General features: G+C 35.6%; 6 protein-coding genes across 19 annotated transcripts in view; 1 reads left to right on the top strand and 5 right to left on the bottom strand.

Annotated features, from left to right (window-relative positions):
* Window positions 1-6,069, bottom strand: part of mib1 (mind bomb 1) — a 391,854-nt gene extending 385,785 nt beyond the window's left edge. Inside the window, exons 1-7 of one of the 2 annotated variants that reach the window (XM_043420465.1) lie at window positions 5,830-6,069; window positions 4,423-4,770; window positions 4,036-4,236; window positions 3,324-3,773; window positions 2,714-2,861; window positions 2,109-2,350; window positions 1,343-1,540 (exon numbers count right to left, since the gene is read on the bottom strand). In XM_043420465.1, the coding sequence (XP_043276400.1) occupies window positions 1,343-1,540; window positions 2,109-2,350; window positions 2,714-2,861; window positions 3,324-3,773; window positions 4,036-4,236; window positions 4,423-4,770; window positions 5,830-5,931 (1,689 nt within the window). In that variant the 5' untranslated portion in view covers window positions 5,932-6,069. The remainder of the gene's footprint in view (window positions 1-1,342; window positions 1,541-2,108; window positions 2,351-2,713; window positions 2,862-3,323; window positions 3,774-4,035; window positions 4,237-4,422; window positions 4,771-5,829) is intronic. The other variant, XM_043420466.1, reaches the window with a different exon arrangement.
* A 587-nt stretch (window positions 6,070-6,656) lies between these two features.
* On the bottom strand, window positions 6,657-8,052 carry LOC122411569 (transmembrane protein 231). The gene is made up of 5 exons (XM_043420472.1): window positions 7,839-8,052; window positions 7,606-7,769; window positions 7,413-7,535; window positions 7,014-7,221; window positions 6,657-6,935 (listed from the first exon to the last, which is right to left on the bottom strand). Exons 1-5 carry the CDS (start codon window positions 7,975-7,977, stop codon window positions 6,673-6,675), a joined length of 897 nt encoding a protein of 298 aa, XP_043276407.1. The 5' UTR covers window positions 7,978-8,052; the 3' UTR covers window positions 6,657-6,672.
* A 566-nt stretch (window positions 8,053-8,618) lies between these two features.
* Window positions 8,619-10,207, bottom strand: PIG-F (phosphatidylinositol glycan anchor biosynthesis class F). Its single transcript, XM_043420473.1, has 2 exons — window positions 9,921-10,207; window positions 8,619-9,837 (listed from the first exon to the last, which is right to left on the bottom strand). Exon 2 carries the CDS (start codon window positions 9,818-9,820, stop codon window positions 9,119-9,121), a length of 702 nt encoding a protein of 233 aa, XP_043276408.1. The 5' UTR covers window positions 9,821-9,837; window positions 9,921-10,207; the 3' UTR covers window positions 8,619-9,118.
* A 146-nt stretch (window positions 10,208-10,353) lies between these two features.
* Window positions 10,354-15,211, bottom strand: Marcal1 (SWI/SNF-related matrix-associated actin-dependent regulator of chromatin subfamily A-like protein 1). The gene is made up of 12 exons (XM_043420467.1): window positions 14,861-15,211; window positions 14,341-14,733; window positions 13,882-13,997; window positions 13,692-13,801; window positions 13,484-13,618; window positions 13,076-13,253; window positions 12,622-12,788; window positions 12,213-12,377; window positions 11,961-12,122; window positions 11,775-11,882; window positions 11,471-11,645; window positions 10,354-10,941 (listed from the first exon to the last, which is right to left on the bottom strand). The coding sequence occupies exons 1-12, from the start codon at window positions 14,865-14,867 to the stop codon at window positions 10,537-10,539; spliced, it is 2,121 nt and encodes a 706-aa protein (XP_043276402.1). The 5' UTR covers window positions 14,868-15,211; the 3' UTR covers window positions 10,354-10,536.
* Window positions 15,212-15,919: 708 nt separating this feature from the next.
* Window positions 15,920-17,988, top strand: Lrr47 (Leucine-rich repeat 47). Its single transcript, XM_043420019.1, has 4 exons — window positions 15,920-16,224; window positions 16,306-16,839; window positions 17,266-17,558; window positions 17,627-17,988. The coding sequence occupies exons 1-4, from the start codon at window positions 16,051-16,053 to the stop codon at window positions 17,853-17,855; spliced, it is 1,230 nt and encodes a 409-aa protein (XP_043275954.1). The 5' UTR covers window positions 15,920-16,050; the 3' UTR covers window positions 17,856-17,988.
* Window positions 17,989-18,799: 811 nt separating this feature from the next.
* Window positions 18,800-26,191, bottom strand: part of Tomosyn (syntaxin-binding protein tomosyn) — a 41,458-nt gene continuing 34,066 nt past the window's right edge. For 7 of the 13 annotated variants that reach the window (XM_043420005.1, XM_043420011.1, XM_043420008.1 and 4 more), the window contains 9 exons: window positions 25,706-25,822; window positions 25,473-25,592; window positions 25,263-25,388; window positions 24,771-24,980; window positions 24,448-24,556; window positions 23,159-23,242; window positions 22,031-22,126; window positions 21,767-21,891; window positions 18,800-21,157 (listed from right to left, as the gene is read on the bottom strand). In XM_043420005.1, the coding sequence (XP_043275940.1) occupies window positions 20,895-21,157; window positions 21,767-21,891; window positions 22,031-22,126; window positions 23,159-23,242; window positions 24,448-24,556; window positions 24,771-24,980; window positions 25,263-25,388; window positions 25,473-25,592; window positions 25,706-25,822 (1,250 nt within the window). In that variant the 3' untranslated portion in view covers window positions 18,800-20,894. Of the gene's footprint in view, window positions 21,158-21,766; window positions 21,892-22,030; window positions 22,127-23,158; window positions 23,243-24,447; window positions 24,557-24,770; window positions 24,981-25,262; window positions 25,389-25,472; window positions 25,593-25,705; window positions 25,832-26,191 lie in introns of all 13 variants that reach the window. The other 6 variants (XM_043420004.1, XM_043420010.1, XM_043420009.1 and 3 more) reach the window with 2 other exon arrangements.

The raw sequence follows: 26,191 nt of genomic DNA, 5'->3' as shown, positions 1-26,191 counted from the left end.
ACATACGATATTGGAAGCTCCAGAAAACACAAGGATTTGAAGAGAGCACGGTTTCAGAGTCCTAGTTCCGGAGAACTGAATTTCAGAGGAAGGAAATTTATAACCGCGATTGAATTACCACAAATGAATAAACGAGCGCTGAGACCAGCGAACGAATCGTTGGCGTTTACGAAAATGGAATTCACACGTGTTACTTTGGAGGGAAAATTTGACCGAATTTGGGTCTAAATTCATATACACGAAAATACGTGGATTTCGCTCGACGGCATGGGCGATTATGCATGACACGTATTCGCGCAACACAATCACCGGAGGCCTCCGCAACGAGGAAATTCTCGAGAGTTGCCAAGTCTGGAATTCGAGGTTTCCTCGTCCATATAAGTGGATTAATTGAGACTCCTGCAAATGAGGAGATATCGCTATCCGCGCACGAGACCTCCTGAGAAAATCAAATTAACCCTGTTATTTCGGGTTTTCTCGTTCTCGAGTATTTGCAACTTCATTAATTTCCCTGTTTTACCCCTAAAATTATCTACTTTCCTTCCGGGACGAATCTCATTTTGTTTAAGAAGAAAAGAAAATGAAAATTTTTTAAATCTCATCATTTTCCAGGACGAATCGAAGCACGAATGATAGAAATAAATTGTCAGTTTCCTTATTTCCGTTGAATAAATCACGCTCCAAAGGCACAAAGTTGTAGATCATAGCTGGACGCATTGAGGATGAAATAAACGAGGCAACCAACATCCTTGAATTTCTCTCCAAGCTCAGATACATTATGAACGAATATTCGTATAAATATACGTATTCGAAATTTCGCTGCCCCTCGACAAGCCGGCGTTCATCTAACCGCAACACGAAAGCTATATTTCACAAGGTTTAAGAAGCTCACGCTTCGCATCCATGAATCCGAATCTTCTTTGGGATACGTGAACGCAAAAGAAACGTGGGAAAGTCACTCTCACGCAAGACTCATCGTTGCGCGAAAAATTCACGAGAAAATCTTGCAGGGTGCCAACTTTGCATTATCATATTCACTGAAACTCAGAATTTTACTTGTTCAAATGTTCAAAAGTTATTTGACACGTAAATTTTACCGAAATTCTCAAATCCAACTTACAAGAATTGCAACTCAAAAGCAATATTTTTTATCATTTCGACCAACGAATCGACACTTATTTAATATTCCCAAATTCCTACGAATGTATTTCGTACCATGGTCAAATGTACTTCAATTATTTTTTATTTTCTTCATTTCCTGAGCGAGAATTTCAGACACGGAATTTCGTTCGATTCCCACACGACCATTATTTTGCAACAGGAATATGTAATAAGATCTTACCTGCAGACTCGGATGACAGCCTAATTCGAGGAGAGTACGAACCACGCCAGCATGACCTTTGTTGACCGCAATGTGCAGAGCTGTCTGACGTCTTTTATTGCGAGCGTTCAAATCAGCTCCAGCACCTGCGACAAGCGCCATCACTCCAGGCTCGTCACCAAATGCTGCATGATGTACAGCGCGATCGCCATCCTCATCCTGTTGAACATATCAGCCATTTAATATCGTTTCAAGATTTCGGTCAAAGATCGATCGCGTTTCTAACAGAATGGTTTTCGAATTTATATTTGTCGTTCAAACACGATTATGAGAATTACGTCATCGTTGGAATGCAATAAATTCTTTTAACTCTGCAAAAATGAACGATTTTTTGTCAAATATTTGTAAGAAAAAAACTAAGCTGTGTGAATATTGACGGACTAAAATGAAGGAACTTCGAACTTCGAAACTCAATATGATAATCGCGATGACGATATTTGACAAATCTTGAAGTCGAATAATAACTATCAACTGTCCATTGATTTTATTTGAATTTATTCAATTTTGGTTATTTTTTGTAGAATCTAAAAAATGAACTATGCAACCAGAGCGAAAAATCTGATTAGAAAATCGAGTCTCAATGAAAAGAATGCCGGAATAAAAATATCATCTAATTTTCAAATCATTTTACGCAGTTTTACAAAGAGATTTATGCCGGTTTTTAAGTGGTCACTAAAGATTCGTCAACGAGGTGTCATTTACGAAAAGATTTTCAAATTTCTCATACCTCAATTTCAACATCTGCTTTAAAGCGCAATAAAATTTTGATCACTTCAAGATGGCCCTTGTGACTGGCAGCTTGTAGCGCTGTGTGACCGGCAAACGAGCCGTTGACATCGGCGTCCGGTCGTTTCAGACATTCCTCGCACTTCGCAGCATCGCCGGTGGCAGAATTTTTCACAAGTTCTTCGTTTATGTCACTCGACACGTGAGTTTCAAATAACTTTTTCAACATTGCTGACAATCGTTCTGAAAATAAAATGAATAATTTTTCCTTGAATAATGAATTCGACAATTCATTGTCAAATTTATGTAGCATTGCCGAAATTAATACTAGACGCCTGCAATGAAATGAAAACGATGTCAAATTTTATAATAAAAAGATCAGCCTAGTTTACGAATCCATTGTAGAGTTTATGTTCGCATGCATAGAGTGATGGATTCAGAATCAAAATGTATAATAACCAATTATAAAAAATAGAAAGAGTCTAAAAGAAACCGATTATAAAATATTGCCGCGATATTTTTTAAATACAACCTTAAGCTAAGATCGTTCGCAATAGAGACGATGTTAATCGTAGTAATCGAACTAAGAATAAGAACGAATCTTACCACCGCTGCTAATGCCTGGAGTACTGCCATCGCTACTCGCAACTTTTATAACAGCCTGAGGATTATAAGTCCAAGAAGTGCTACAAACTTCGACCTTGAGGTCACCGTCGTGATAAATTTGTTGAACACGACCAATTTTTCCCAGAGTCTGGAAACAAGCAAATGAAGGATTTACCGGCCTGCACTTGAATATCCTTCTTGTTGCAATGATGTTTACTTTATACTTTGTTACTTGAATATAGAGATTCAATATCATTGAATCAATATTTGCATGTGCATCAGTTTGAGCTTCAACAATATTTCTGAGTTTGAATAATTCCATTTACTAGCCAAGAAGACCTTAATCTAACAAGTCTTCTCAAAAGAAAAATTCTATCCTAAATTTTGTGCTAAAAGTACATTGATGAGCATGCTAAGCAGATTTAAAAATGGGGAAAAACCATTTTGTCAAGAGAATAAATCAATCGATTGTCACATCCAATTCTTAATTAATCAGTTTATAGGATCGAAACACAAAATCGGAAACTGCATTGCGATTTTTCTTTGCAATTGAAAAACCACTAATCGATAGCTATTCTCAAATGAATTATCTAAAAATCATAAAATGTACCGGTGCCATAGCTTCGGCCCACTCGCCATGGCCCCTCTGAAGCAATTTTATTTTCTCCAAATCATTGCATATCTGAACTAAATCGCCAACAGCGAATCTTTGATTGTCAGAACTCGAGTTCGTCACCGTGACTGGAACTTGAACTTTGGAAAGTACAGCAGGATTGAAAGTCCAACGATTGCCACTTGGATACGAAACTACAATGTCGTGATCCTCGTCGATGCTGACGACGATTCCGGTCGTTCCAAGGCATTCAAACATTCCGTCCGTCCAGCTACCATGACCGTGCTGAAGAGACTGAACTATTTCAAGCTCGAGATCAACGTTTACTTGATCACCGATCTGGAGACCGTGAGGCCCTGTGCGCCCGGGGCCTTGTTCACCCAACAGAGGCAAATGATCACGATAAACCGTTTGCCCCTTTGCATCGCTCACTACTTTTAAATCAGCCTGTGAAAAAAAAAATTTATTAATTTTACAGCCTGGTTATTTTTCATTCTAAAATTCTCAAAAACTTTTCACACCAAAACGTCGATTTAAAATCCCCTTTTGAGCCAAATATAAATAGTTACTGACTTGAAAAAAAAAATCATGTTTTGTCCCAGGTGTAGCGAATAAGTACAACGTTAAGACTTCATGACTAGACTTACAATGTAAGTGTGCAACGTTTTTGAACGACTGAAAAATAAAATGAACTTTCGACAACTCTTACCATTCCCTCAAATCCGACTCGATACAAATTTTTTGAGCCATTGTCCCAAATAACATAAGCTGCAGAACGCGGACTAGCAGCTGACCAATCCTGTATCTCATTCACTTTTCCTCTTCGACCATTACCTCCGTCTTGATCTTCCCACTGCCAATCAACACCACGAACGACTCTGGCACCAGGGAAAATGCCTCTGATCGCGATCTGTGAATAGGAGTAATTGATTATCACAATTTTTTAGAAAAGCCAAATTTATCTACTAATTACATGAGAGTCCCATAGATAAAACTTTCTTAGAAAATATTGAAAATTCATGGGCTAAAAAAGAAAAGACGTCTCATGCCTCCCAGTAATGTGAACCTTGTTCCCATGTATTCTTTGTATGCATACCTTTTTGCTTTTCCTTCTAGGTTCCAGCATGACCCGCTCACTGCCAGGAGTCGCAATACGATAAAATCTATGTCTCAAATGATGTTTATCACCATGATAACAGATAGAACAGAGATCATAATTGCTGCATTCTGCACATTTCCAACGAATACCAAATATCGGCTGCTGTCTGCAAGTGTCACACATTGTGCCATCGTGTTTAACACCTGTGGTTGCTGAATCGAGGATACGAAGGTCGAATGCTCCAGAGCATCGATAATTAGCTGCGGTTCCATTGTCCCACACTACAACTACTTCCTCAGGGGATTCAAAATTTCGCACAGTTCCAACGTGTCCTTCTCCGCCATCCTGTTGGGAACGTTCAAATTATTATACAAAATTCATCATTACTATTAATATTTGTTGATGGATGAATGTTGATACATGATGTTAATTCTATTCTGATTCAAATAAATCACTGGCTCGATATCTATACTACTTTTGAATATTTCATGAACCAAATGATACTTGTGGCCTATAATATTTACCACGTTAATATTTATATCATTAGTATACAAAGCAAAGCTTCTATTCCCTTGGGCAAAGCACAAAAATTTCATGTAATGGCTGGCTAGAAAATTTTAATATTCTTTTTCTAAAAATTTATAATCTTTCATGGTTTTTTGGAAACAATAGTAAGTATATCATATTTTTATAATTTTTATCATGCAGTTATAATGGAAATAATAAATGAATTGATTGTATATTTTATTTTATATTTTGTTTCATTCTAATTTTCATGATCATTTCTATTCCATAACTGTCATTATTTTTTTTCTATTGACTTCTAAATAAGAGAACCCCTTGTAAGAGTATCAAATTTCACTATGATCTATGTATATACAATGATGTTTATTTTATACTGAGTCTTTGTTACAGCCTCTTCACTGAACTTTTTATTCTGATTCATTGTTCCTAACAATTGAATATTACATGCTAAGAATGTTAAACTATCTGAATCTAGTTTTCTCATTGTTTATCTAGAGAAATATTAAGTGATACCATCTGCTATTAATAATTCGTCTATCATGCAAACGTTTGATTTCAAAAAGCTGCATAAATTTTTGGAAATAGGAAATTATGAATCAATTTGCTGCTAGATTGACGACTAGTCAAATCGTCAAGAAATAAAAAATGACAGTACTAAAAAATTAATAGACGTTCGAAAAAAAAAAAACAAATGTCAATTTTTTCCCAGAGATTGAAGGAATGTCAACATTCTTTCTATAAGCCATTGTCATTGCGAAAATTAATACTGTTTAGTAATATGCAAGCTGTAATTTTTGTATAATGTTAAAGTAAATGTTTTCGTTACAAAAAACACGGTGAAATTTTGACATTGCTCAATGTTGTGTGTATGTTCCTAACCTGTTTGCCCCATTTCCATTCGGGCCCACGAATAACACGAGCACCGACCCCCTCCATCATGAAACGCGAGGTGCGAGCACCGGCACTTGCACCAGCCTCCATTATTTATCCTTTTAACACTCACGTTATTTACAAAAATGTTCACGAAAAAAACAAAAGTCAACGAAATATCGCGATAACCCGTTCACGCACGTCCACTGAAACATACCGCCATCTTACACTAATGTCAAAACCATGGAGACTGGAGTAATAAGGACCGAGAACGTGATTTCCTGGAATGTCAGCGCAGCGATACGAATCGTAACGACGAGTTTATCCGCAGCGCCGCGGTCGGCTTAGAACAAATCGAGTTACGAGTCCGCAGGCCCCGGTCCTCAAATAAATAGTACCGAAAAACTAAAAAAACGTCACTATTGACTGTACAAACTTGTTTCACTGTTTATAAAAAGTAAAAGATTGTATATTAACTGCATGCAAATATAATAATTTTCTAATCGATCCTCAAATTGAAGTAACGTGTTACATAACCTCACTATAATTCATCGAGCCCAAATCGGAGTAAAGAATCGAGGATAATTCTACCATTTTTCTATATTTTCGAACAAGATTCACTATTTTACTTTATCAATGAATTTATAAATTGAGTATGGGTTCATTCTATTTTAATAGTGAGGGGTTTCTTTGATCAAAAACTGTTCTGTAAAAAGAGTAGAACACTTTAAATAGAATACATAGACAAAACGATAAAAAGATTTTTGTTTCCTGAAGTAACACTCGGAAAGTTTTCCTAAACTTCTATCTTTTATTTTGATCAAATAAAAACACCATTTTTTGAAAAGTACTTTATTCAATTTTCCAAGGTACAATGATGTAGCTCTTGAGATGTCTATTACTAAACAAAAATTGCAACAATTTTGTGCTGAGATATGCAAAGATAAGAAAAATAGACAAATATTGAATCCATGCCCATTTCAGTTCTTCCCACAACCCGGGCTGATAATGTATCAATTCTTCAGAATAAAGGATTTCTCCCGAAACAATAATTGGCTCATCGCTAGAGAATCCTGTTTCTTGTGTCACTCGAGTATTCATGAGTTGCGCGGATACTGAAAAAGATGTTTTCTAATTGCATTAAATTATCAAAAAATGTTTTTAAGAATAATCGATAGATTTTTTCTACTCACATTTTTTTCTTGCATTTTCTGACAATACATCAACCAGTGTTTTGTCTTCGAAATCAATACTAGAATTATAGACTTCAGGAAAACTGTCGATCCGCAAAAGACTTTTCTGATGTAATCTCAAATCACTGATAAAATGGACCTTCTGTACATTATCGTCCAGAGTGTAATCAAAGACTGCTATTGTTCCAATTAACGCCTCTATTAATTCCTGAAACATTTTTTCACATGTCGTATTAAAAATTACATCTGAGAAATGAAATTTATAGTACCTACTATATTCATTTGTTTTTGTCATCATGCTAAAGGAAAATTCTAATCAATTTTAGCGAGCATCGATATTCTGTAAAAAAAATTTTTCTAAGTTGATTTTTCACTTCAATATTTGAAAAAAGTACAAACCTGTAATTCGATATGGAAGAATAATAGAAGCCTTAGAGTTCTCAATGGTTGTTCACTATAGAATTGTGCCTCAAACTTGAGAACATCGGTCCTCCTATCCTTGTTAGCATCAATTTCATGCACCTGTAAAAAAATAAATACTCAAACTCCACAATCTATGTGATATTTGTTAAATGAACATCATAATACTCACTTTAACGATTGTACAGTCATCGTTTATAGGATTTTCTTTATAATTCAAAAAAGTCGAGCAAACAATGGGATTGGCACGAAAATCTTTGTCACCAACAAGAAAATATTTGTGTGCAAAATTGACTAGAGGAGTTTCGACGTGAATTCGATTTCGAAGCCAAAAACCTGTTTGAAAAAAAAATACGAATCACGTATCCAAAAAACATAAAATTGAGGCAAATCAATTTTTTTTACCTCCTGTCTGATAAACGATAATTAACGGGCAAATTATTGTAGCAATGATTAGAATAATTACGAGAAAAACACTACAAGAAAATAATCTTGTTTTGTATTTGTAAACTACTGGGCACGTAAAAACATCGAGGGTCGACATTTCTTTTGTACCATTAAAAGGCGTGTGTTAGGTTCGCGTTGTCGTGACGACGAGACCGGCCCGACTCAGCCATCCGTGTCGTTCGTGTTCAGGACACAGCCAAAAGTTTTATTTTTTTCAACCCCTCAGACTAACCTGTTTTTTTTCTGAAGCCATGCAGGTTCGATCATGGGTTTTCAAGGACTCAGAAAAATGAGCTCGGCATACGTAAAACGATGGCACCCATACGAGACACTACCTATCATGGTATCATGGTAATATGGATTTCAGAAAATGCTACAAAAAGTCGTTGGTGGCTCATTTTTTGATGGCATCAGAATTTCTGGTTTCAGGATGCAATGTAGTATGCATTGAAAAACAAGTCTGTTGATTTTGACAAGCTTTATACTTTTTTTTTTCCGGTTGAATCTTGTCAGCTATGTGCAAACTTTGAAAATTTGCATATGGTAACATGAATTGAAAAGAATGCAACAAAAAGTCATTAGAGGCACATTTTTGAATGACATGAAAATTTCTAGCTTCAACTTGCGACAATATCCGAAAATTATCAATTCTGTTGGGTATCTCAGTCAAATTTTGGAAAAATAAATATAACAAATTTGTTTTATTGAATGGTCTTCATAGATTTTTTTTAATAACAGTTTATTTGATGATCTTTTTATTTTCATAAAAAACGTGTTTTTTCGTACATTTTCCTCTACTTTTCCATATTAAACCTAATTATTCCTATTATTCAATTTGAATTATTCAATTCGATTCCTATTAAAAGTAAGAAATTGATTGAAATAAGGTCCTACTTTCTTTTAATTAAAATAATTTCAAAATGTCCTTCTAGTGTAACAAAACTTACATTTTGTGTTTAAAAGGAAAACATTTTTCAATTATCATTTGTTCCTCCGTACAGTCGCTATGCCTTTGGGTTGCTTGTACATAAAATCAATTGCTGACGAATCTATTCTTAATTCAAATACTGGAACCTTCATAGTCGAAGTGTATAATAGTTCATTTGGAAAACGCGTTGAATTAATGCAAAATTACAGTTTTAGATAAAAAATGTACAAAAAAGAAACAGTGTAAAAATTTATTCCAATACTCGCAGTATTTGACTATCCGAGTCAAACCTATCTTTTGAAGGCAGGCATCATCTCTGAGCTTTTCGGTTACTCCGCAGAAAAGTCAAGGTTTTAATTAGTGTGTACAAGTGTCCAAGCATGTATCCAACAAGGGCACCGAGGACGCAGGGAATTGGCCAAACCTGCCAGGGTCTGTCCCAATCTAGAGGGATCGCTATTGCCCCCAACCAAGCTCCCAGTACAGTAGTTTTTATATGAAAGCTAATGGCTTGTCCGATTGGACCAATATCATAAGTGTTAGGGCTTGTTAAAACAAGAAGTGCCATATCTATGCCTAAATGTATAGCCCCTGGAACAAAAGTCAAGGTTGCCAGTGTGAGACTAAGCACACTCGTCTCTTCTAAATGACTGAACAAAGCAGCACCGAACAACACTACCATAATATAATAAACTGCAAACAATATTAACATGACTATAGAAAATTTAAACAAATCTTTAATTGCTTTTAACCATGATTTTTTTGAACGAGCATTTGGCTTTACGTCTGCTCTCCCTAAGAAAAACTGCTGTTGTTTCTGCGTCGTTGAAAATACCAATTTCACCACTTCGGCAAACATAAGAATTGTCAAAATTGGTAGAAATTTGAAAGATCCCACGGTGTAAAGGCTCTCATTATATTTCAGGAGTATCAGAATTCCAGGGAAATAAACACAAGTGAATAGACAATGGACCAGCAGAAGACTCTGCTCGTGCACGCGGCTGATACCCATCTTTTATATGCTCACACCTGTAATTCGTAGAAAAAATTAATTCGGCCGCGTTCTCAACTTTGAGTTTTATTTATTATTTTTTTCGTATTACTATACGTACGCGCATTTTCGTTGAAACGATTTCAAAACTTTGTTTAACTGTCACACAATTTGTTTTTTTTTTACGACGAAACGATTAGAAACACATAACCAAAGAAAAAAACAGGCCCTGCACAGGCCGCAAATCCACAGATGTTATTTATTATTTTTTTTTTAACTAGGCTGCTTGTCTCCAAAAGGCCGGCGGCGCCGCTGCTATTGCTGCTGCTGTGGCGACGACGACAACCTAATTGTCTTCTTCTTCTTCATATTTTTGGGCTAAACTCACTTTTATCCGTGAGGCTAGAGCGGCTGCTACTGATACGACCGTGCACACATATATACAACCAGAACGTTTTTTATATGTTTTTCCATAATTTGAGAAATTTTCTTCGAGTTTTTTTTCCCTAGGGGAATTTTTGAGGTTTCTCAAGGTATTAAGGTAAAACAAGATATTGCATATAGAATGACCTTTAATTGCCTCAAAATTGATCGTTCGTATCACAAAATAATGGCGACGAAAATATATTGAATACATAAAAATAATTCCTATCTTTAACGTGGAAATTCGAGGTAACAACTCCTTCGACACAACTGTACAATCTTTTGTCCATTGTCTCTCTTATTTTTTTTAATTATCACGAAACATCGTCGAAATCGATGTCGGCAAAGTCAGCTTCATCAAGATCTAATAAGTTTCCGAAATTCTCACAAGCCTCGTCGGTACTTTTTTCTTTATTCATACTGAGACCACTTTCTTGACTCGTGTTCGGCGAGCATTTACTTACAAACGAGTCCATCGAAGTCTGCTTTTCAATTGGAGACTTCGACAGTGAGTTTTCTTCGTTCATCTTTTGTTCCGAAACCTCCGCATTTTTCAAGCAAAAGTTCTGATCCAAGCCAACCTTCGTCAGAACACTAATTTTGTGTTGAATCAGAGGCCACAGATAATCGTCCACTGTGTTCTTTCCTACGAGATATTGAATTGTCACACTCCCGCTCTGACCGATTCTATGAACTCTGTCCTCAGCTTGACACAAAATCTGGAATTGGATAAATAACATTTTGATTTATCGTATAAGTTTCCAATATCTAGAGACATGGCGACGTCTTGACGCCAAGTGTTAAAAATAAAGTTTCAAGAGGCTGGGGAAGATGTGCAGCATATCATTACTCGAAATTGGTCTATTTTTCCTATCTTGTGAACTTGAAGTTACAAAGAAATTGAAATTCTCTCATCAAACAATATTGAATAATTTCGAGTGGAATGAAATAACAGAATATTTCTCAAATTTCAAACTATTCTCAAGTTCACATATAGTTAAAACTTAAAACATGCATCATCATAATATGAAAGATTTGTTCAGGTCTGAAGCCATAACTATTTTTTCAAAAATAAAGGTATTCGACGGTTTTCTGTTTCCTCGTTCATAGGAATTTTTCTTAAACTGCAATTCAATCGTTTTTGAAACACAGAAGAGTTGTTAATTCAATCTGCATGCCAGCAATTTTACGCCCAAGAACTGCAGAGTGAAAAAAATGAGAGTCAAAGCAAGGAGCTCGTCCACCTACCCCAGGGTTCCAGAAAAGTTCAGCGAACACCACAAGCTGAGCGGCGGTCAAGGTGATACCGGCATTAGCTGCAGTTATCGATAAAACTGCAACCAAACATGAATCTGACTCTTGAAACAAATCAACTGAGGCTTTTCTCTGATCCGGAAGAGTTTTACCGTCGATTCGTATAAATCTGAAAGTTTAAAACAAGGAAAGTCACAATATGTTTCATTCTACGGAAAAAAAAAGAGCCCGCCAACATTTTGTCGAATTCTAGCAAAGCAAACTTTAATTCAATTATTTGAATGTTTCAATAACGTACTGGACGTCTTTGGAATGTAAAAGCTGACAGATTGAGTCAAGAACAAGTTGATGATGAGCGTAAATGAGGAACTTTTGTCCACGTTCGAGAAGATCGGCAACGTAATTGCTGAAAAAAACGTAATTACGTAATTTATGGTCATTAATATACTCCAAAAATATATACATATAAAAAAATGAGACTAACCATACGGCCAAGACTCGCTGATCACTCGATTCGTGATAATATTCTAATATAGCGTTTTCCCTGTCTCGATGTCCCAATCCCGAGCTTCCCAGTTTTGCAGCGATCTTTTTTGCTTCTTCTGATGCTTTTTTAATCAGTGTCGGATCTAGTATAACAACTTGCCTGAAATTCAATCATAGTGTTATCCATGATGATGCTTTGTGCAAATATTTTACTTGTATTCCAATTTTATTGTAAGTAGATGAAATTTACCTGATTTTATCGGGTAATTGCTTCAGTACGTCAGATTTCAACCGTCTGATTAAACAACATGCTCTCAACAACAACTGTAACTCTTGCATGTTCGAAGAGCCCGAATAATCCCAACCAAAAGATTTCTTCTCCCCTGCGCAATAACGAATTCCGTAATCGTGAAATCTGAAAATTCAATACATAATTACAATGTTTTGTCAGTTTTTGTTTATACAAAAAATTTTTGATGTGAGGGAATAATCCATTTTCCGGTTCCGATGTGGAGATCAAAATTGATTTTATATATGCTTGAAGATTCAGAAAGAATTCTTAACAGAAATTATGAAATTAAAAAAGAAAACTCGCACAAGGCTATGCTCTTCTGAACCAGTAATATATTTGTATATTATTTCAATTTCTAATAATTTACCCCATAAAAGAGTGCCCCATGATAAGACTGATTTGTGAGTAAAGCTCCACTGGTCGTGACAACGCTGGTGTTCCGCTAAGAAGCACAACGTGAAAAGCGTTCGTTGTTATTACTTGTACCGCTTTCGACCTCGCGGTTTTTCCACTTTTCACCGTATGAGATTCGTCCTAAAATTGTAACAGGAATAACTTTTCGTGTAAAATTTATTTGGAACTTTGTGCATTCAGCAATATTAAAGTTTGCATCAATGATTGTGATGAGTGATATTTTTTTTTTCTTACGTTTGTAAGTTTCAGGATAAAAAACAATAGGTTTTTAAAACGAAAAAAAAACTAAATTTTGAATAACAATGCGAATGATTTTGCAAAATGAATTGTAATGATACTGAATAAAATTATGAATACAACATGATTTTTCATTCTACAATTTCAACTCGTGAATCTTGATTACTTACAAGTATCACGAATCCATAAGTCCGGCGTTTAAACACTTCGATCGATCTGACCAGCAAATCGTACGAGACTATCGTTATTTGACTATTTCCAATGTAATCTTTACCACTGGTAAAATGGTGGACGCTCTGAACTGGCACACTCGGAAGGAAAGTGAAAATTGCTTCAGACCATTGGTACCTATAAATTTGAAATAGCATAGATTGGAAGAAGTTGAAAAACGAATTTTAACTGGAGTTATCGATTTTTTAAAGTCAAAGCTCGAGACTGTGCATTCGAATGACCTTTAGATTTTCAATTACGTATTTCCACCGGAATAAACACAACGCAATGAAAAATTAGAAAGTTTCAATTGTTTATGATAGTATCAAACCCAATTTTCGTATCATTTTTTTCACTGAAATTATTACCTCACTGAAGAAGGAGTGACTATCAAAAGAGGCCAATTTTCTCGATAATAATGTGCCAAACCTAGAGCTTGTATGGTTTTTCCAAGTCCCATATCATCGGCTATAAAACATCGACCTCTTTTTGATATTCCATATCTGCAAGAATAAAAGAAATAATATAGTTTCGGTATTGAAAACAGCAAGTAAAATAATCTTTTCAAACAGTTACCTAATTCCTTCTTGTTGAAAAGGCATTAGGCTCTCGGTTAGTTTACTGTCAATCGGCGACAGATCTATTAATTCTACTTCAGTCTGTTTGGTTAGGCTCTTCTTGAATACCTGAAAAAAAAAAAAAAAACAAATTGGAGATAAAAGATATTCTCATACTTTACCAAGAATTGAAAAGAATCAAGTCTTACTTTCATCACATAACTCGGGATTCCTGCTAAAACCACTTCTGGCCTTAGTGCGTTACACTTTGAAGTCAATTTCTCATAGTCCGAGATGTGGAAACTCCAACGACGAGTTTTTTGATCTAAAATTCAAATTCAATTCCCATTACAATTTTCGAGTCAATAATTTTATCATTCCATAAATTGTTGCAGTTCCATTTTGCGTAACATTGTCAAAGTTGTCCTAAAAAACCTTAGTTTCAACCTGAAAAATTACTGTAATAACAATTGAATAAATAAAATAATTGATTTTTTTGACCAAGCTTAGTACTTTTCAATTAACTTTGGTACTAAATTTGCTATCTTAATAGATTTAAAAAATATATGCAAAGAAATGCTCCATGGTATCTGCATGAAATTTTGGATGAAATTTGCAGGAAATCTGATCGATTAAGAAAACACATATTTCTTTTAAACTTTGCTTACCATATAATTTGCTAGGAATTGTTTTGAACACATCAATAAGTTTTTGATGATATTCAACATCAACCATGAAGCGGTTTTCGGTAATCATAGTACAAGTGCCCATTAGGACAGTGACAGGAGCAAAAAATTTTTTAGCATCAATAGGAGTTGGTCTGTTGTTATAACTTTTTGGTGATCTCATAGCGCCGCATGAATCTTTTTTGTATGCATACTGAATTAAACTCAGTGCTTTATTATGTTCAGGAGAATTTAAATTGAGACCCGATTTACCAGGGGTTGAATTGTACTGGTTGAATGAGTTGTTTGTTGCAGTCTTCTTTGCATCTTTCTCAGCTTTACGCTGCAAGGCCAATAACCTTTTTTGCTCTATTTGATCTTTTGAATAATTTATACCTGGAATTTTAGTAAATAAGTTTCAATGAGTTTTCCTTCTATAAAGCCAACCTCGTTCGTTGACTTTGCATAGTCAACGAATAATTATTTTGAAATGAATATATTTTTATTTCAAACGATTACGAACCTGACATCGTGTGACTATTTACACAACACACATGTCTTTAATTTTTGTTTATATATTTTTTTTATTCTTCATATCACGTCAGGTGTTTCAATTGTTTGGCAAACTTTTATACGCATTAAAATTTTACTTTAACGTTTTTTACATCATACACACGCTTTTCGTACGTAGTGAAAAAATTTAACTACCGAAAACAATGAACATTTTGTATACAAAAACCGATCAACAATGATCGCATTCGAGGCCAAATGATGTGACAAGGAAATTCAACTTCTTTTCTGTTTGTGGTTGGCTCGGATCTGCGCTCCTAGAGCTTTAAGGCCCGCTACACACGGTTAATAATATTCTCAAACTTCTGTTCAATGATTGCGCAATGTTTCCATACTACATCTACACATTCAATAATAGTGTGCAATCACCTATATTGCGCAATATTATTGACCGTAAGGGCGGGTTGTTCCAACTTCTAGGTAGCTTATCTGGCGAGTAAAAGCATTGACTTGTAGACCTTTAACTGTCAGATAGGCTTACCTAGAAGTTGGAACAACCCGCCCCGTGTGTAGCAGGCCTAACGCTGTCAGCATCCAAGTCGAATGTACCCAGACCACCCAGCTTGCGCGCGAGGCGGTAGCCTCGCTCACGCCGCCACGGCAGTGCGGAGAACTAAGACATTTCGCCACGAAGAATTTCTCGCCTTTCTTAGCCGCTATACAGTTGTAGCAGTGGCAAGGAATTAGCGTGCGGTTTTGGCGCGCACCAGCCACCTTTTCTTTTGTCTCTTACCTTCTGGCAATTAAGAACTATTAATAACGACAGAATAAATATAATTAGCAAGTATTACCTGTCTCGTGGTTTATCATTTAAGGGCGGGTTGTTCCAACTTCTAGGTAGTTTATCTGGCGGGTAAAAGCATTGACTTGTAAACCTTTAACTGTCAAATAGGCTTACCTAGAAGTTGGAACAACCCGCCCTTAAAACCGGTCGATAGTAGCGACATTACTCGGCCGCGCTAGCCACTAAAAAAGTGGGGCCAAGCAGTCCGTAAGAAGTACACTTCTATGAGGATCCATGTTCGTTGTCCAAAACCAAACATTTCAGTATTCGGTGATTCGTGAATAAATGTAAACAGACGTAAAAATTGTTCAAACATTTAATGGTGTTCTACAGTAATTGTGTAGAGTTTCTAATTCAAAATGAAACTTATGTGTAATGTCGAGGTTCATTGTCGACTGCTCACTACGATTAATATTCGTTCGAGGAAAAAAGGTCAACGTGGGTGTTTAACAATTGCGAGACCCACTGTAAAAAACAATGAGCTTGTTTTGTTCTTGCAGACAATGACAAATAAATTAGGAACAAAGTACAAGGTAAAAACAAATTAAGGTCCAATAATGATTATTTAAATACAAAGAAAACATTTTGTATTTATTGCAGTGCTAAACTTTCAGATCGACGACAACATCGAAAAAATTTTTACGAAATTCGTCAATGATGGGAAAGCAACAATCAGATTAAAAGAACCGCCTCATGATTTAATTATTCAGAGTGACGTTGTACAATTGAAAAGCTTTCTTCATGTACTCAAACTTGGCTTACTGAAAAAACTTGATCCTGCTGTTCTCTCCGTCTCCAACATGAATCCAAAAACTTTTACCACCCAAAAGACTAAAGTAGTAATAACCAAAAAAGCAGACTATCCTGTTTTAGAAGGGTTTCCTAGAACAACTGAAATTCTGCATTTGGCTAAATTGGAAAGAAAATCATTTGACCGACAAATTCTTAGGTTACAAAGCTTAAAGATATTGGATCTTAGTGAAAATCAATTATCTAGTCTACCCAATGAACTTGGCACTCTACCAAACTTGACAGAATTGCATCTTGCTTCTAACCGTTTGAAATTTGATTTGTCATCCAAATCCACTTGGCTGGATGGGACAAACATTCGTAAAAACTTAAAATTGTTGGACATCAGTTCTAACGAGGTAAGCTATCCAATCCTATGGTTTTTTTCTCTAAAGACATACTCATTGTCTTTCATCATTTTGCAAACCAGAACCCTTTGGAAAAAAAATACAAATTTGGATTAAATCAAGTTCAGTTTAAAAAAAAATTTCCATTTTAAGCCATTCCGCAACTCGAAGTTATGGGATGCCAGTACAATGACATGAACGAAAGATTGGAGAAACCTTTTGATGAACAGACCAACAAGCTTTTATTACTTCTCAAATCAGTTGGATTGCATGAGTTGAAATGTTCAAGTTTACATTAACTAAAATATTCCAAGGAAAAAAAATGTTGCAAGATGACTAGAGGAATCTTAATTTTTAATATGATAAAATGACCAAGCTACAATGTGCTATTGTTCCTAGAAAAAAATCTATATTATATTTCTTTGGAATTTTCAATAGATATCTCACCTGCCGAGTCAAATAGGACGATTGCGTTCGCTGGTGACCCTAAAAATGACTGATAATTTATTGAGAACCTTACCGCAAAGCATGGGAAATTTGATGTCCTTGAAGTTCTTGAATGTCAAGAGGAACTTGTTGGACTGTTTGCCTGGGAGCATGTTGAATTTACATGTGGAAGACTTCAACCTATCATCGAACCCTTTTGGTTGGCAACCGCGGCTGAACGAAAATCATATCGAGGGTGTTCCTAAATTGACTGAAATTGCAGCGCGTTCAGTAGTAAATCTGAGGTGAAATTGCGTAACACATGAATTTCAACATGCATATTGGTGAAAAATAAAAAAAATTTTCTGTGCAGAATCAGTTATGACAGTAGCACCGTTCCTTTGACTCTGGTAGAATATTTGGATGGTGCAAAATTCTGTCCGTGTGGAAAGGCCTGTTTTGAATCATACGTACGACGATTGATGGAAATGAATGTTCACCAAGTGGCAGCAGCTGTTACCTCTTCACTAAACTCGTCATATACACACTTCGATATGTACTTTTGTTGTGGAAATTGCGTCAGGCGTTACACACCGCGGTAGTTCAGATTGACATCGTCAAGAATTTTAAATTAAAAAAAAAACGATTTTTTACCACCGATTACGTGTAGCTCATAAGTTATGTATTTTTATAAACGCCCGAGGGGTTTCGACATAAAAATCATATTTTCATGAATTCCGTGTACTAGCGTTCCTTTTTTCTCAATCCTTAGGAATTTGGGCGCCATCAAATTATTGAAATAAGTAAAGAAAAAAAAGCGTTACGAATGCACTTTGAGGAAGCATTTATTGTTTTCATTTTATTTTTCATTATCATCTACCGATAACTATAGCGATGTCTGCTAATTCGTAGATAAATTGATATTGAGTTAATCATTATGTTGCTTTTTTTTCCACTTATCCATGAGGTATACATCCTCGTGACGAACAAATAATCGAAAAAACATAGAATTATCATTTGCTTTCTGTGTTATCGCGCTGGCCAATTATTCTTTTTTTCATTGTCTCGTACAAAAACTAACGAATGAAGCTCAGTGTTTTTTTTATGTTGTTTTTCACGATACCCCTTTTCTCGTTACAACGATTCAATATTAATTTTGTTTTATTCTTTTTAACGCTGTAAGTTTGTACTATTATTGGAACTGAAAAATCCTCTACTATACACAATTGACACACTAAGTATATTGAATAATTGAATATTGTCCAAGAAAAATGTATGCTATCTTTTTAAGTAACTTTGAAAACGCTTTTTTCCATCTGAATTTTTTTCTTTTTCCACTGCAGCTCGGAAAAGCATGTTTTGCCATTTCGATCACGTGTTTACAACGAGTGCTGTTTTGGTACGTTTTTTCGTGTCTCTGCGTGTGTCAGTGTTTTCATGTGTATGTGTGTTGGTGCGTAAATCTCTTGTTTTTTTCTTCTTTATATCATCAACATCGACTATACATTTATTGCTATGGAAGAAGTACCATGATTCAGAGCCTCGATTTAATTCAATCGAATTTATTATATATTGTCATTACGTAATCTATTTTATGCATATAGTACAAGTACAATAGTTTGCCCTTTATATTGCGTGCACTATAAATTCAGTTAAATTCGTCACTTATACCAGGATTAGCGTTTAGCTCACAAGACATCTCAAATTAACGTTCTGTTGCTGTTTTCAAGGTTTTTTTGGTTTTTTTTTGTTTTTTTTGTTCTCGTTTTCATATTTTTCTTTCTTTTTCCCATAACGTACAGTTTTTTTTGTTTACTACCATTTTGACATTGTTATATACATAACACGTCTAGCGATTACTACGTTTCTTATAGACTACAACTCTCTTCGATACTCCGTTTGCTCTCCCTCAATTCGCATAAAATTGTTTCTGTATTGTTGCATTGACGCGCCGTCGGCTTTTGTTTGTTTAGTTTGTTAAATTTTCAAGTTTTTTTTTTTCAAAACGAGCTGTTAAAATGTAGAGTTGGTATATCATTGCCAATTATTTTGTGTTTCATCGACTACGAAGACTACATTTTTTATTGTCAATGCATTCGGAACAGCGTCTTTGCGGTTGTTGTGCTTCCTGTTTGTTTCCACCCTTCTCTGTTGTTAAATTTATTTATTTATTTATTTCCCCATTTGCGAGTAAACGAAGAGGTGCTCTCAGTTTTTTCCCCTACGTTCTCGTTTATATTTAAAAACTTTGTTTCCACCCTCTTTCTCTTCTTCAGCTTTGTGTTTTTCTTTCTCATCATTTAAGTTGGTCATTGGAAAACCAAGTTAATCAATTAAACTCTGATCTCAATCCAGTTGAGATAACAATGAATAAAAGTTCCCTTTTTGTAAAATTTTTTTTGTTCTGTTTTTTATCTTTTTCGCTTCATCTTTTCGCGCCTTCTCACGACGCCGCTAATCGGCTGAGACCCGCAAGACGAATAATAATTTTTTTTCTTCTTCATTTATCTTCCCTCATTTTTTCTTCCTCATCTTTTAATACTATTAGTTAGTGTTTGAGTCACAGGACGTCCGAATTAATCAACGACGAGCGTCATTAGAAATGATGAAAGAAAAAAAAGTCATCAAACTCGTCTTATATTGACTTTTACATCTCGTACATTGAAATTACATTATCCCGCTCCTCAAAAATCTTTTCATACCCAATTCTTTTCCTTTTCTTAACCTCGTGTATATATGTAATAGTATGCTCGTTAAACCGTCAAATCAAACGTGGTTACGCGTGTGTATCGTGTGTTTTGTATGTTTCCTTGCCCCCCTCCCCTCCTCGCTCTTTCCACCTTTTACTCTCTCTCTCTCTCTCTCGTTCGCTAATTAATCTTCATCTTTCATTTTGCGTAGCTGTGTGCGTGCGACTATATACATATATACATATGTGTATATACAATATGTATGTACTCATATACATACATATGTATATATAATATATATTGGTAAGATTATTCAATGATAATCATAGAATCTTCATAGCAATGATAATTAATCGGTAAACATAGTTATAATAATGATAATGATAGTATTGATAATAATAATAATAGTAGTCATCATCGGCATTCTTTCATCATTGTAATAGTGACAATAACTAATAACAACCACGATAGCACCCGCGCCGAGTTTCTCATCGAAGTATACAACATTTTTGTTTGTTTTTCATCTCGTTTTACTCTACTCTGATGCAATTTTGTTTCATTTTTATTATTTTTTTTTGTTTTTGCTTATTTGTTTTTTTTTCTTTTTTTGGGTTTTTTTTTTTTCGTTTTTCCATCGTTTCTTTCGTTTTGTTAATTTTTTTGCTTTTCGTTTCGTTAAATTCATGTGCGTATAGTGTTGTATAGAGTTATAGAGTCTTGGGGTCTGCGCGGGTAAAATGCACGTTCGTGTTGAAACCTCGAGGTTTCGTAACTATTTGTAATTTATACGATATTATTCACGAGTTTGTGTTTTGTGTGTGTGTGTGTGTGTGTGTGTATGTGTGTATGTGTAATTGCGTGTGTATGTGTGGGTTCGTCGCGAATATGCTAAGTTACAATAATTCTCATTCTATTATCATTCCACTGATAATAATCGCACGGATGACATCCTCATAGCTGGTACCACTTTTTATCCTTATATTTGAGCATGAGCCCGTGTGCAGAACCCGAAAAATTCTCTGCTTCCGACATCATACGAGCCGTTCTCTCCTCCAGCTGGGATAATTTGTCACCCCTTTCCATCACCATCTGATGCGCCATCGCTACGTCACCCGTAGCCGTTGAAACTCGCTCACGCAACGCTTGCGTTTGGGCATCCGGTCCTGGTATGTGCTTCGCTACCGTACGCGAAGCTCGACCGCTCGATTCACCGACTGCGAAACATCATCATTCATTTACATCAATTTGTTAGTCAATGATTAATAGCGCTATTGATTCACCTTCCTAGTTGCCGCCATTTGAGAGTCTAATGGCGAAACACGAGACACGCGAAAGCAGCGAATCGTAATGGAAACCGCGAACAAACATTTCAGTCGATCGAACTAATTTTCCTGTTCCACAATGTTAGAATTTGCGATTGGTCAACAAGCTGGCAAATAATTATTCTCTTCGTTATAACTGATTGAATCAACAGTTTTTCTTCTTCCTATTTTGCCTCTAACGAGTTGGAAATTTAATGATAAATAAAATAATGAAATTCATTGTAATTGAAAAAATTCTGAAGACAAAACGAATTTATTTCGTACCACTGGAAGTTGACGTCCGACGATCCGTCGCACGATTATTTCTGACAATTGAGTCTACTGACTTTTGATTAGTATTATTTTAACGTTGCACAGTCGGGAAACTCGAAAGTTGAGCAAATTTCTTACAGGCTCGTTGCAAATCGCTAGGTTGAAACGAATTCACGAGAACAACTGTATAGAAGTCGGGGCTCCCAAAGCGGAATTTCCCGTTGACGATGAAACTCGACGTGTACTTACACAATTCTTCTCTGTCCAAACTTCGAGCTCCACCGCCAAAGAGCCCTTTGAAGAAACTCTCTTTGGGGGGTTCTGGCATGTCATGAGCAACGAACAAATCTCCCATCATTTCCGTCAGTTCGGAGCTAAAATAATAACGAAATGAAATATCCGATAGAAATGTGAGAGATCGAGTGAAAATTTCATTTTCCTTTCCGGAGTAAAAGCCACTGGAAAATGGGAGGAACGCGAAGAGGAAAATTGCAGGGAAGCAGCAGCACTCACCAAAATTCTGTGGAGACCGTGAATTTTTGGATCTCCGTAGGCGAAGAGAGATACAAAGCGTGACCTCGATTGCTCAAGCAAATCGTCTTCGCGATTCTGTAAAAAAAAATATTTTCATTTATTCCCAGAACAATTATTCTCCGTTTCATACCTGTGCAGACATTTTTAGCTTGCTAATTTAATCAACGAAATTCGTCAAAACAATCGGTACACGAGAACGGGATAGACCTGACACCCATTCTTCGGTTCACTGCTTCCTCAGCGCACATCAAAAAAATGTGAATTAACGCGCTGAGTACAGTTGTCGAGTGGATTCAAGTTAAAAGTGGATTTTATTTGTACAGTGTTAAATTTGCTGAGAAACGCAGAAAGTTAAGCATAATCAGCTGAGCTCTGTAACGAGATAATTGCGAGATTGGAAGGATAAAAAATTCGAATTTTTTTCAGAGTGCAATCATTGAGTCACGAGAGCTGTGATGTGGGTGATTTAATTTTTCGTTTCCATGCATTCGTCCAGGTTGCAGTGCCGAGCAAAACTTCAGTTATTGCCTAAAAAGTTGTGCGTCTAAGATAATCCCTATAAATGTATTATTTTTTCATTTCCACGAATTCGAAGCGTTTTATACGTCGTTGATTGCCCGATGTAAGAGAGCGAATAAAACCTTTTATTCTTGCGGACACACTCACCTTCCGGTCACATCCACCTTTCGATCGTTTCAACATTATTTTCAAATAAAACATTTATTTACAATCAATTATCAATGATTTATTCGTCAATTGGGTGTTAGTGTCTTTCCCATTTCGAGTCAACGAATGCATCGGTTTTGGATAAATAAGACTGAGAAGAATAAGAATAAAGATTTAGAAGATTTAGAAGCAGAAGAAGAAGAAGAAGAAAAGAGATAGAAAAATCTTATTGAAGAAAAACAGATGAAAGCGAGGTATGTGGAGAGAAAAAAAAGGAAAAAAGAGTTGTAACAGTTGGAAAGAAGACACTCAGTAAATAGCAGTTTTGATTGAAGCTGCGGCGACGAAAAGATGATAAAAAAATGATAAAAAAATGAGTAAAATCGTGATTATTAGGAGTTGCTTAGGAACAACGAGTGAGCTTTTATTCATATGACTTACTGATCGGTATCGCCATTTACAAAGAGTTGATGACCCCATATGGACAACATGGGGTCTACAATGCCGTGTTTTGTAGTCTGAAAACTGTTAGAAATCACAGAAAAAGTAGAAAGAAGCGTATTTACCCGTTCGCAAGGTTTAGACTGGATAGTATTTTTCAATTTTCTTTTTTTTCACTATTATTTAAGCTTCGTGTTAACCCTTAAGACCCTTTAGTCATCACGGTGGAAGCAGCATTGTCATTTCGCACTGTATCATCAACGAAGTAATACGAATTAAAGTCGTTTTTAATATAACGTACTTTTTCCAATAAACAGAAAAGTAGAAAATCATTTTTCCAGAAAAACACGAAAGATTTGTTGAAGAAATATATTCGAAATGGAAAAATTGTCATTTTACCTTGTATATTTCCGTACCAACAATTTTCTAAACTGCCAACTACATTTTATTATCGCCCTACGATGAAAATTGTCAAAATTTTTTCACACAAGACTCAATTTAACTGCACAAAGATAAAAAACTTCAAAATAAAAATAGATTTATTCAAGTATTACGTAAAGTTGGAACTACCGCAATTCAAGAAAGAATGTTATTAATTATGAAACGAAGCTAAACCGAAGGCGAAGCCATGTTTGTTCATGTTTTTTAGTATTGTTAATGTTTTGCGTAAGAATTGAGAACGACCGTGAACGGTAATCGATGAAAGTAATATTCAATTTTTCATTACTTTAATCTCTGATGAGAGACGAATGAAAGTAGCGCAGAAAAATATTCTGTGCGACATAAACGGTGCTCGAGTAGTAATAAATATTCTACATGATCGGCATGCCTGGCGAGCGTATTAAGGGTTAACGAGTAGTGTGCATTATGTGTAGTAGAGAAGAGAATATAAAGTTTCACATGCCCTTAAAATCGCTTTGGCTGAAAATCGATAATAACAAGCCAGCAATATTAGAAAAAGATAACTAATTGTATCGAGGCCTTATGCCAAATGTTTTATGTATTTTACAAATGATTTGTTCATGTATGGTTTAACCTTGGTATTATTTATATATGTATATATTTATATAAATAGAAACATAATGTTCATTTTATTCGAAGCGTTCTATGAATCGTAAATTTTCAAAGTGCAATATACTCCGTACCAATATAGTGCGAATAACGTTTTAATCGCTTAAAAGATTTATTTTTCTCTATGGAAGTTCGTTATGTTTATGTACACATAAGGCTAAAGTTTATTGAACGAGAGATAAAAAGTAACGAATCGAGAGAACGAAGCTTTTGCTTACCTTAGATCTAACAGTGGTAGAAAATCAACGTCTATCAATGGCCTGAGACTAGGTAGACTGTATATCGCTATATGACCGTTCGAAATATAGCACACGAGACAAACGCTATCTGAAATATAAAAAATGACCAATTGAACGAACTGTTCAATCCTCGTTTTTTCTCGTGTCTTTTAACAGTGATGAAGAAAATGAAATGAAATTAAAACGAAATAAGAAATCCCTCAGAGAGTGTGAAAATGAAAATGTCGGTCGAACGAACGACTTTTTCGATGGCTCATCTGTTGTTCGGAGAGTCGATAAATTGACGTCCTTTTCTGCGCTACCTTTGAGTGATGTGATTTCAGCTTTAATCACGATATGTGTCTCGGCCAGCTGTTGCCTGTAGACACAGTTTTGTGAAGGTAGAGCGACAACTCTGGCCTGCTTTTCCGATGTCAGTACAACAAATTGGCGATCCTCAAAACCATCGCCACTTGAAACCTGAGCGTTCAGCAGCGGAGACATTCTGCTGTTTCCAATCTTTCCTTGGCTCCCTTCGACCAGACACACATTAAGCGTCAGTTAAAAACACGCTTCGTGCGAAAATGATTAAGTTTTGTCAAAAATATTATTTCTGTGCTTGTATTAATTCACGTTTTTTTTTTCATCTCGATTGATATTGTGAAAAGAAGCAAATTCGTTCGCAGTTAATCCGAAAAAGAAATTCCAATAAAAATAACGTTGAGATTTCGAAATTTGATAAAGCTCGTCTTTCGATCGACGTGCGTTTGTCAATTGTCAACAATCGTAATAACAAGTTTTAAAATCCAACGTACGGCTACGGTCTTTACTATCAGAATTCTCGTCCTTCCAGGATTCGTAAGAATATGGGACGAGGGCTCCGTTACAATCCAAGAAAGACATGGTCAAAATGCTTCCTTTCAACTTAAACGATGATCCATCTGTGAAAACGATTTTTTTTGCCAATTATCCCAACGAGCCTTTCGAGTGGAGGATTAAACAATTTCGATAAATTCAGTACTCACTACATGTAGAAATAATCACAGGCTGAACGGTACGTTCCTCAGGCGCAGGGGGGTTAAACACGATAGTTTTTATCGAACCCACAGACCCGCCAATCCACAGAGTTGGTAAAGTGTTGGCGTCTGAAAGAAGAGGCGATGTTATTATTATTATTATTATTATTATTATTATTATTATTTGACGATATTTCCGAATATTTCGAATGATAGAGTGAAATTCGTAAACAATAAAGTACCACTTTTCTTCGTGTAGGAATCGGCAAATGTAAGGCAGCTGATGGTTTCAGTGGCAATATTTTCGAGTGAGGACATACTCGAGCTCCGAGATCGTTGAAACGAGCTCTCGAGTTTGTCTATCCGGCCAGCATTTTGGAAAGTAATAAAAAAAGATTAAATATCGTGGTGCGATTCATCGCCAAAGTGTATTCGTCTACGAAGCATGCGTGAGACAATTTCAGATGCATCTCTCAACAGTTTATTATGATTCCGTTGTTTTTTTTTTTTTCTTTGTTTCGTTTTTCTTTTTTTCAAAACTTTTTTGGAGAGAGAGAGATCATTATTGCTTGACAAGAATTTCAGTACGATTACAGTTAGTATAGTAAATAGCACAGTCACAACAAGAACGAGGAGAAAGAAGAACATCAAAAACACAAATAACAACAACAACGACAACAACAATAATAATAATAATGTGTTATGATTTTATCTTGTTTAAAATTATT

The sequence above is a fragment of the Venturia canescens genome, chromosome 5 (genome assembly GCF_019457755.1).
Source record: "Venturia canescens isolate UGA chromosome 5, ASM1945775v1, whole genome shotgun sequence".
Lineage (NCBI taxonomy): Eukaryota > Metazoa > Arthropoda > Insecta > Hymenoptera > Ichneumonidae > Venturia > Venturia canescens.
The sequence above is the reverse complement of the archived record's forward strand: the minus strand, read 5'-3'. Positions and strand labels throughout refer to the sequence as shown.

Excerpts from the sequence above, each read along its gene's own strand:
- LOC122411569 (XM_043420472.1), bottom strand. The coding sequence starts at position 7,977 with ATGTCGACCCTCGATGTTTTTACGTGCCCAGTAGTTTACAAATACAAA. Across the intron at positions 7,770-7,838 it reads TATCGTTTATCAGACAGGAG|GTTTTTGGCTTCGAAATCGA; the intron begins GTAAAAAAAATT and ends TTTTTCAAACAG. Across the intron at positions 7,536-7,605 it reads ATGACTGTACAATCGTTAAA|GTGCATGAAATTGATGCTAA; the intron begins GTGAGTATTATG and ends ATTTTTTTACAG.
- PIG-F (XM_043420473.1), bottom strand. The coding sequence starts at position 9,820 with ATGGGTATCAGCCGCGTGCACGAGCAGAGTCTTCTGCTGGTCCATTGT.
- Marcal1 (XM_043420467.1), bottom strand. Across the intron at positions 13,254-13,483 it reads GTCACTCCTTCTTCAGTGAG|GTACCAATGGTCTGAAGCAA; the intron begins GTAATAATTTCA and ends TCAAATTTATAG. Across the intron at positions 11,646-11,774 it reads TTACATTCCAAAGACGTCCA|ATTTATACGAATCGACGGTA; the intron begins GTACGTTATTGA and ends TTAAACTTTCAG.
- Lrr47 (XM_043420019.1), top strand. The coding sequence starts at position 16,051 with ATGAAACTTATGTGTAATGTCGAGGTTCATTGTCGACTGCTCACTACG. Across the intron at positions 16,840-17,265 it reads TGGACATCAGTTCTAACGAG|ATATCTCACCTGCCGAGTCA; the intron begins GTAAGCTATCCA and ends AATTTTCAATAG. Across the intron at positions 17,559-17,626 it reads CGTTCAGTAGTAAATCTGAG|AATCAGTTATGACAGTAGCA; the intron begins GTGAAATTGCGT and ends TTTTCTGTGCAG.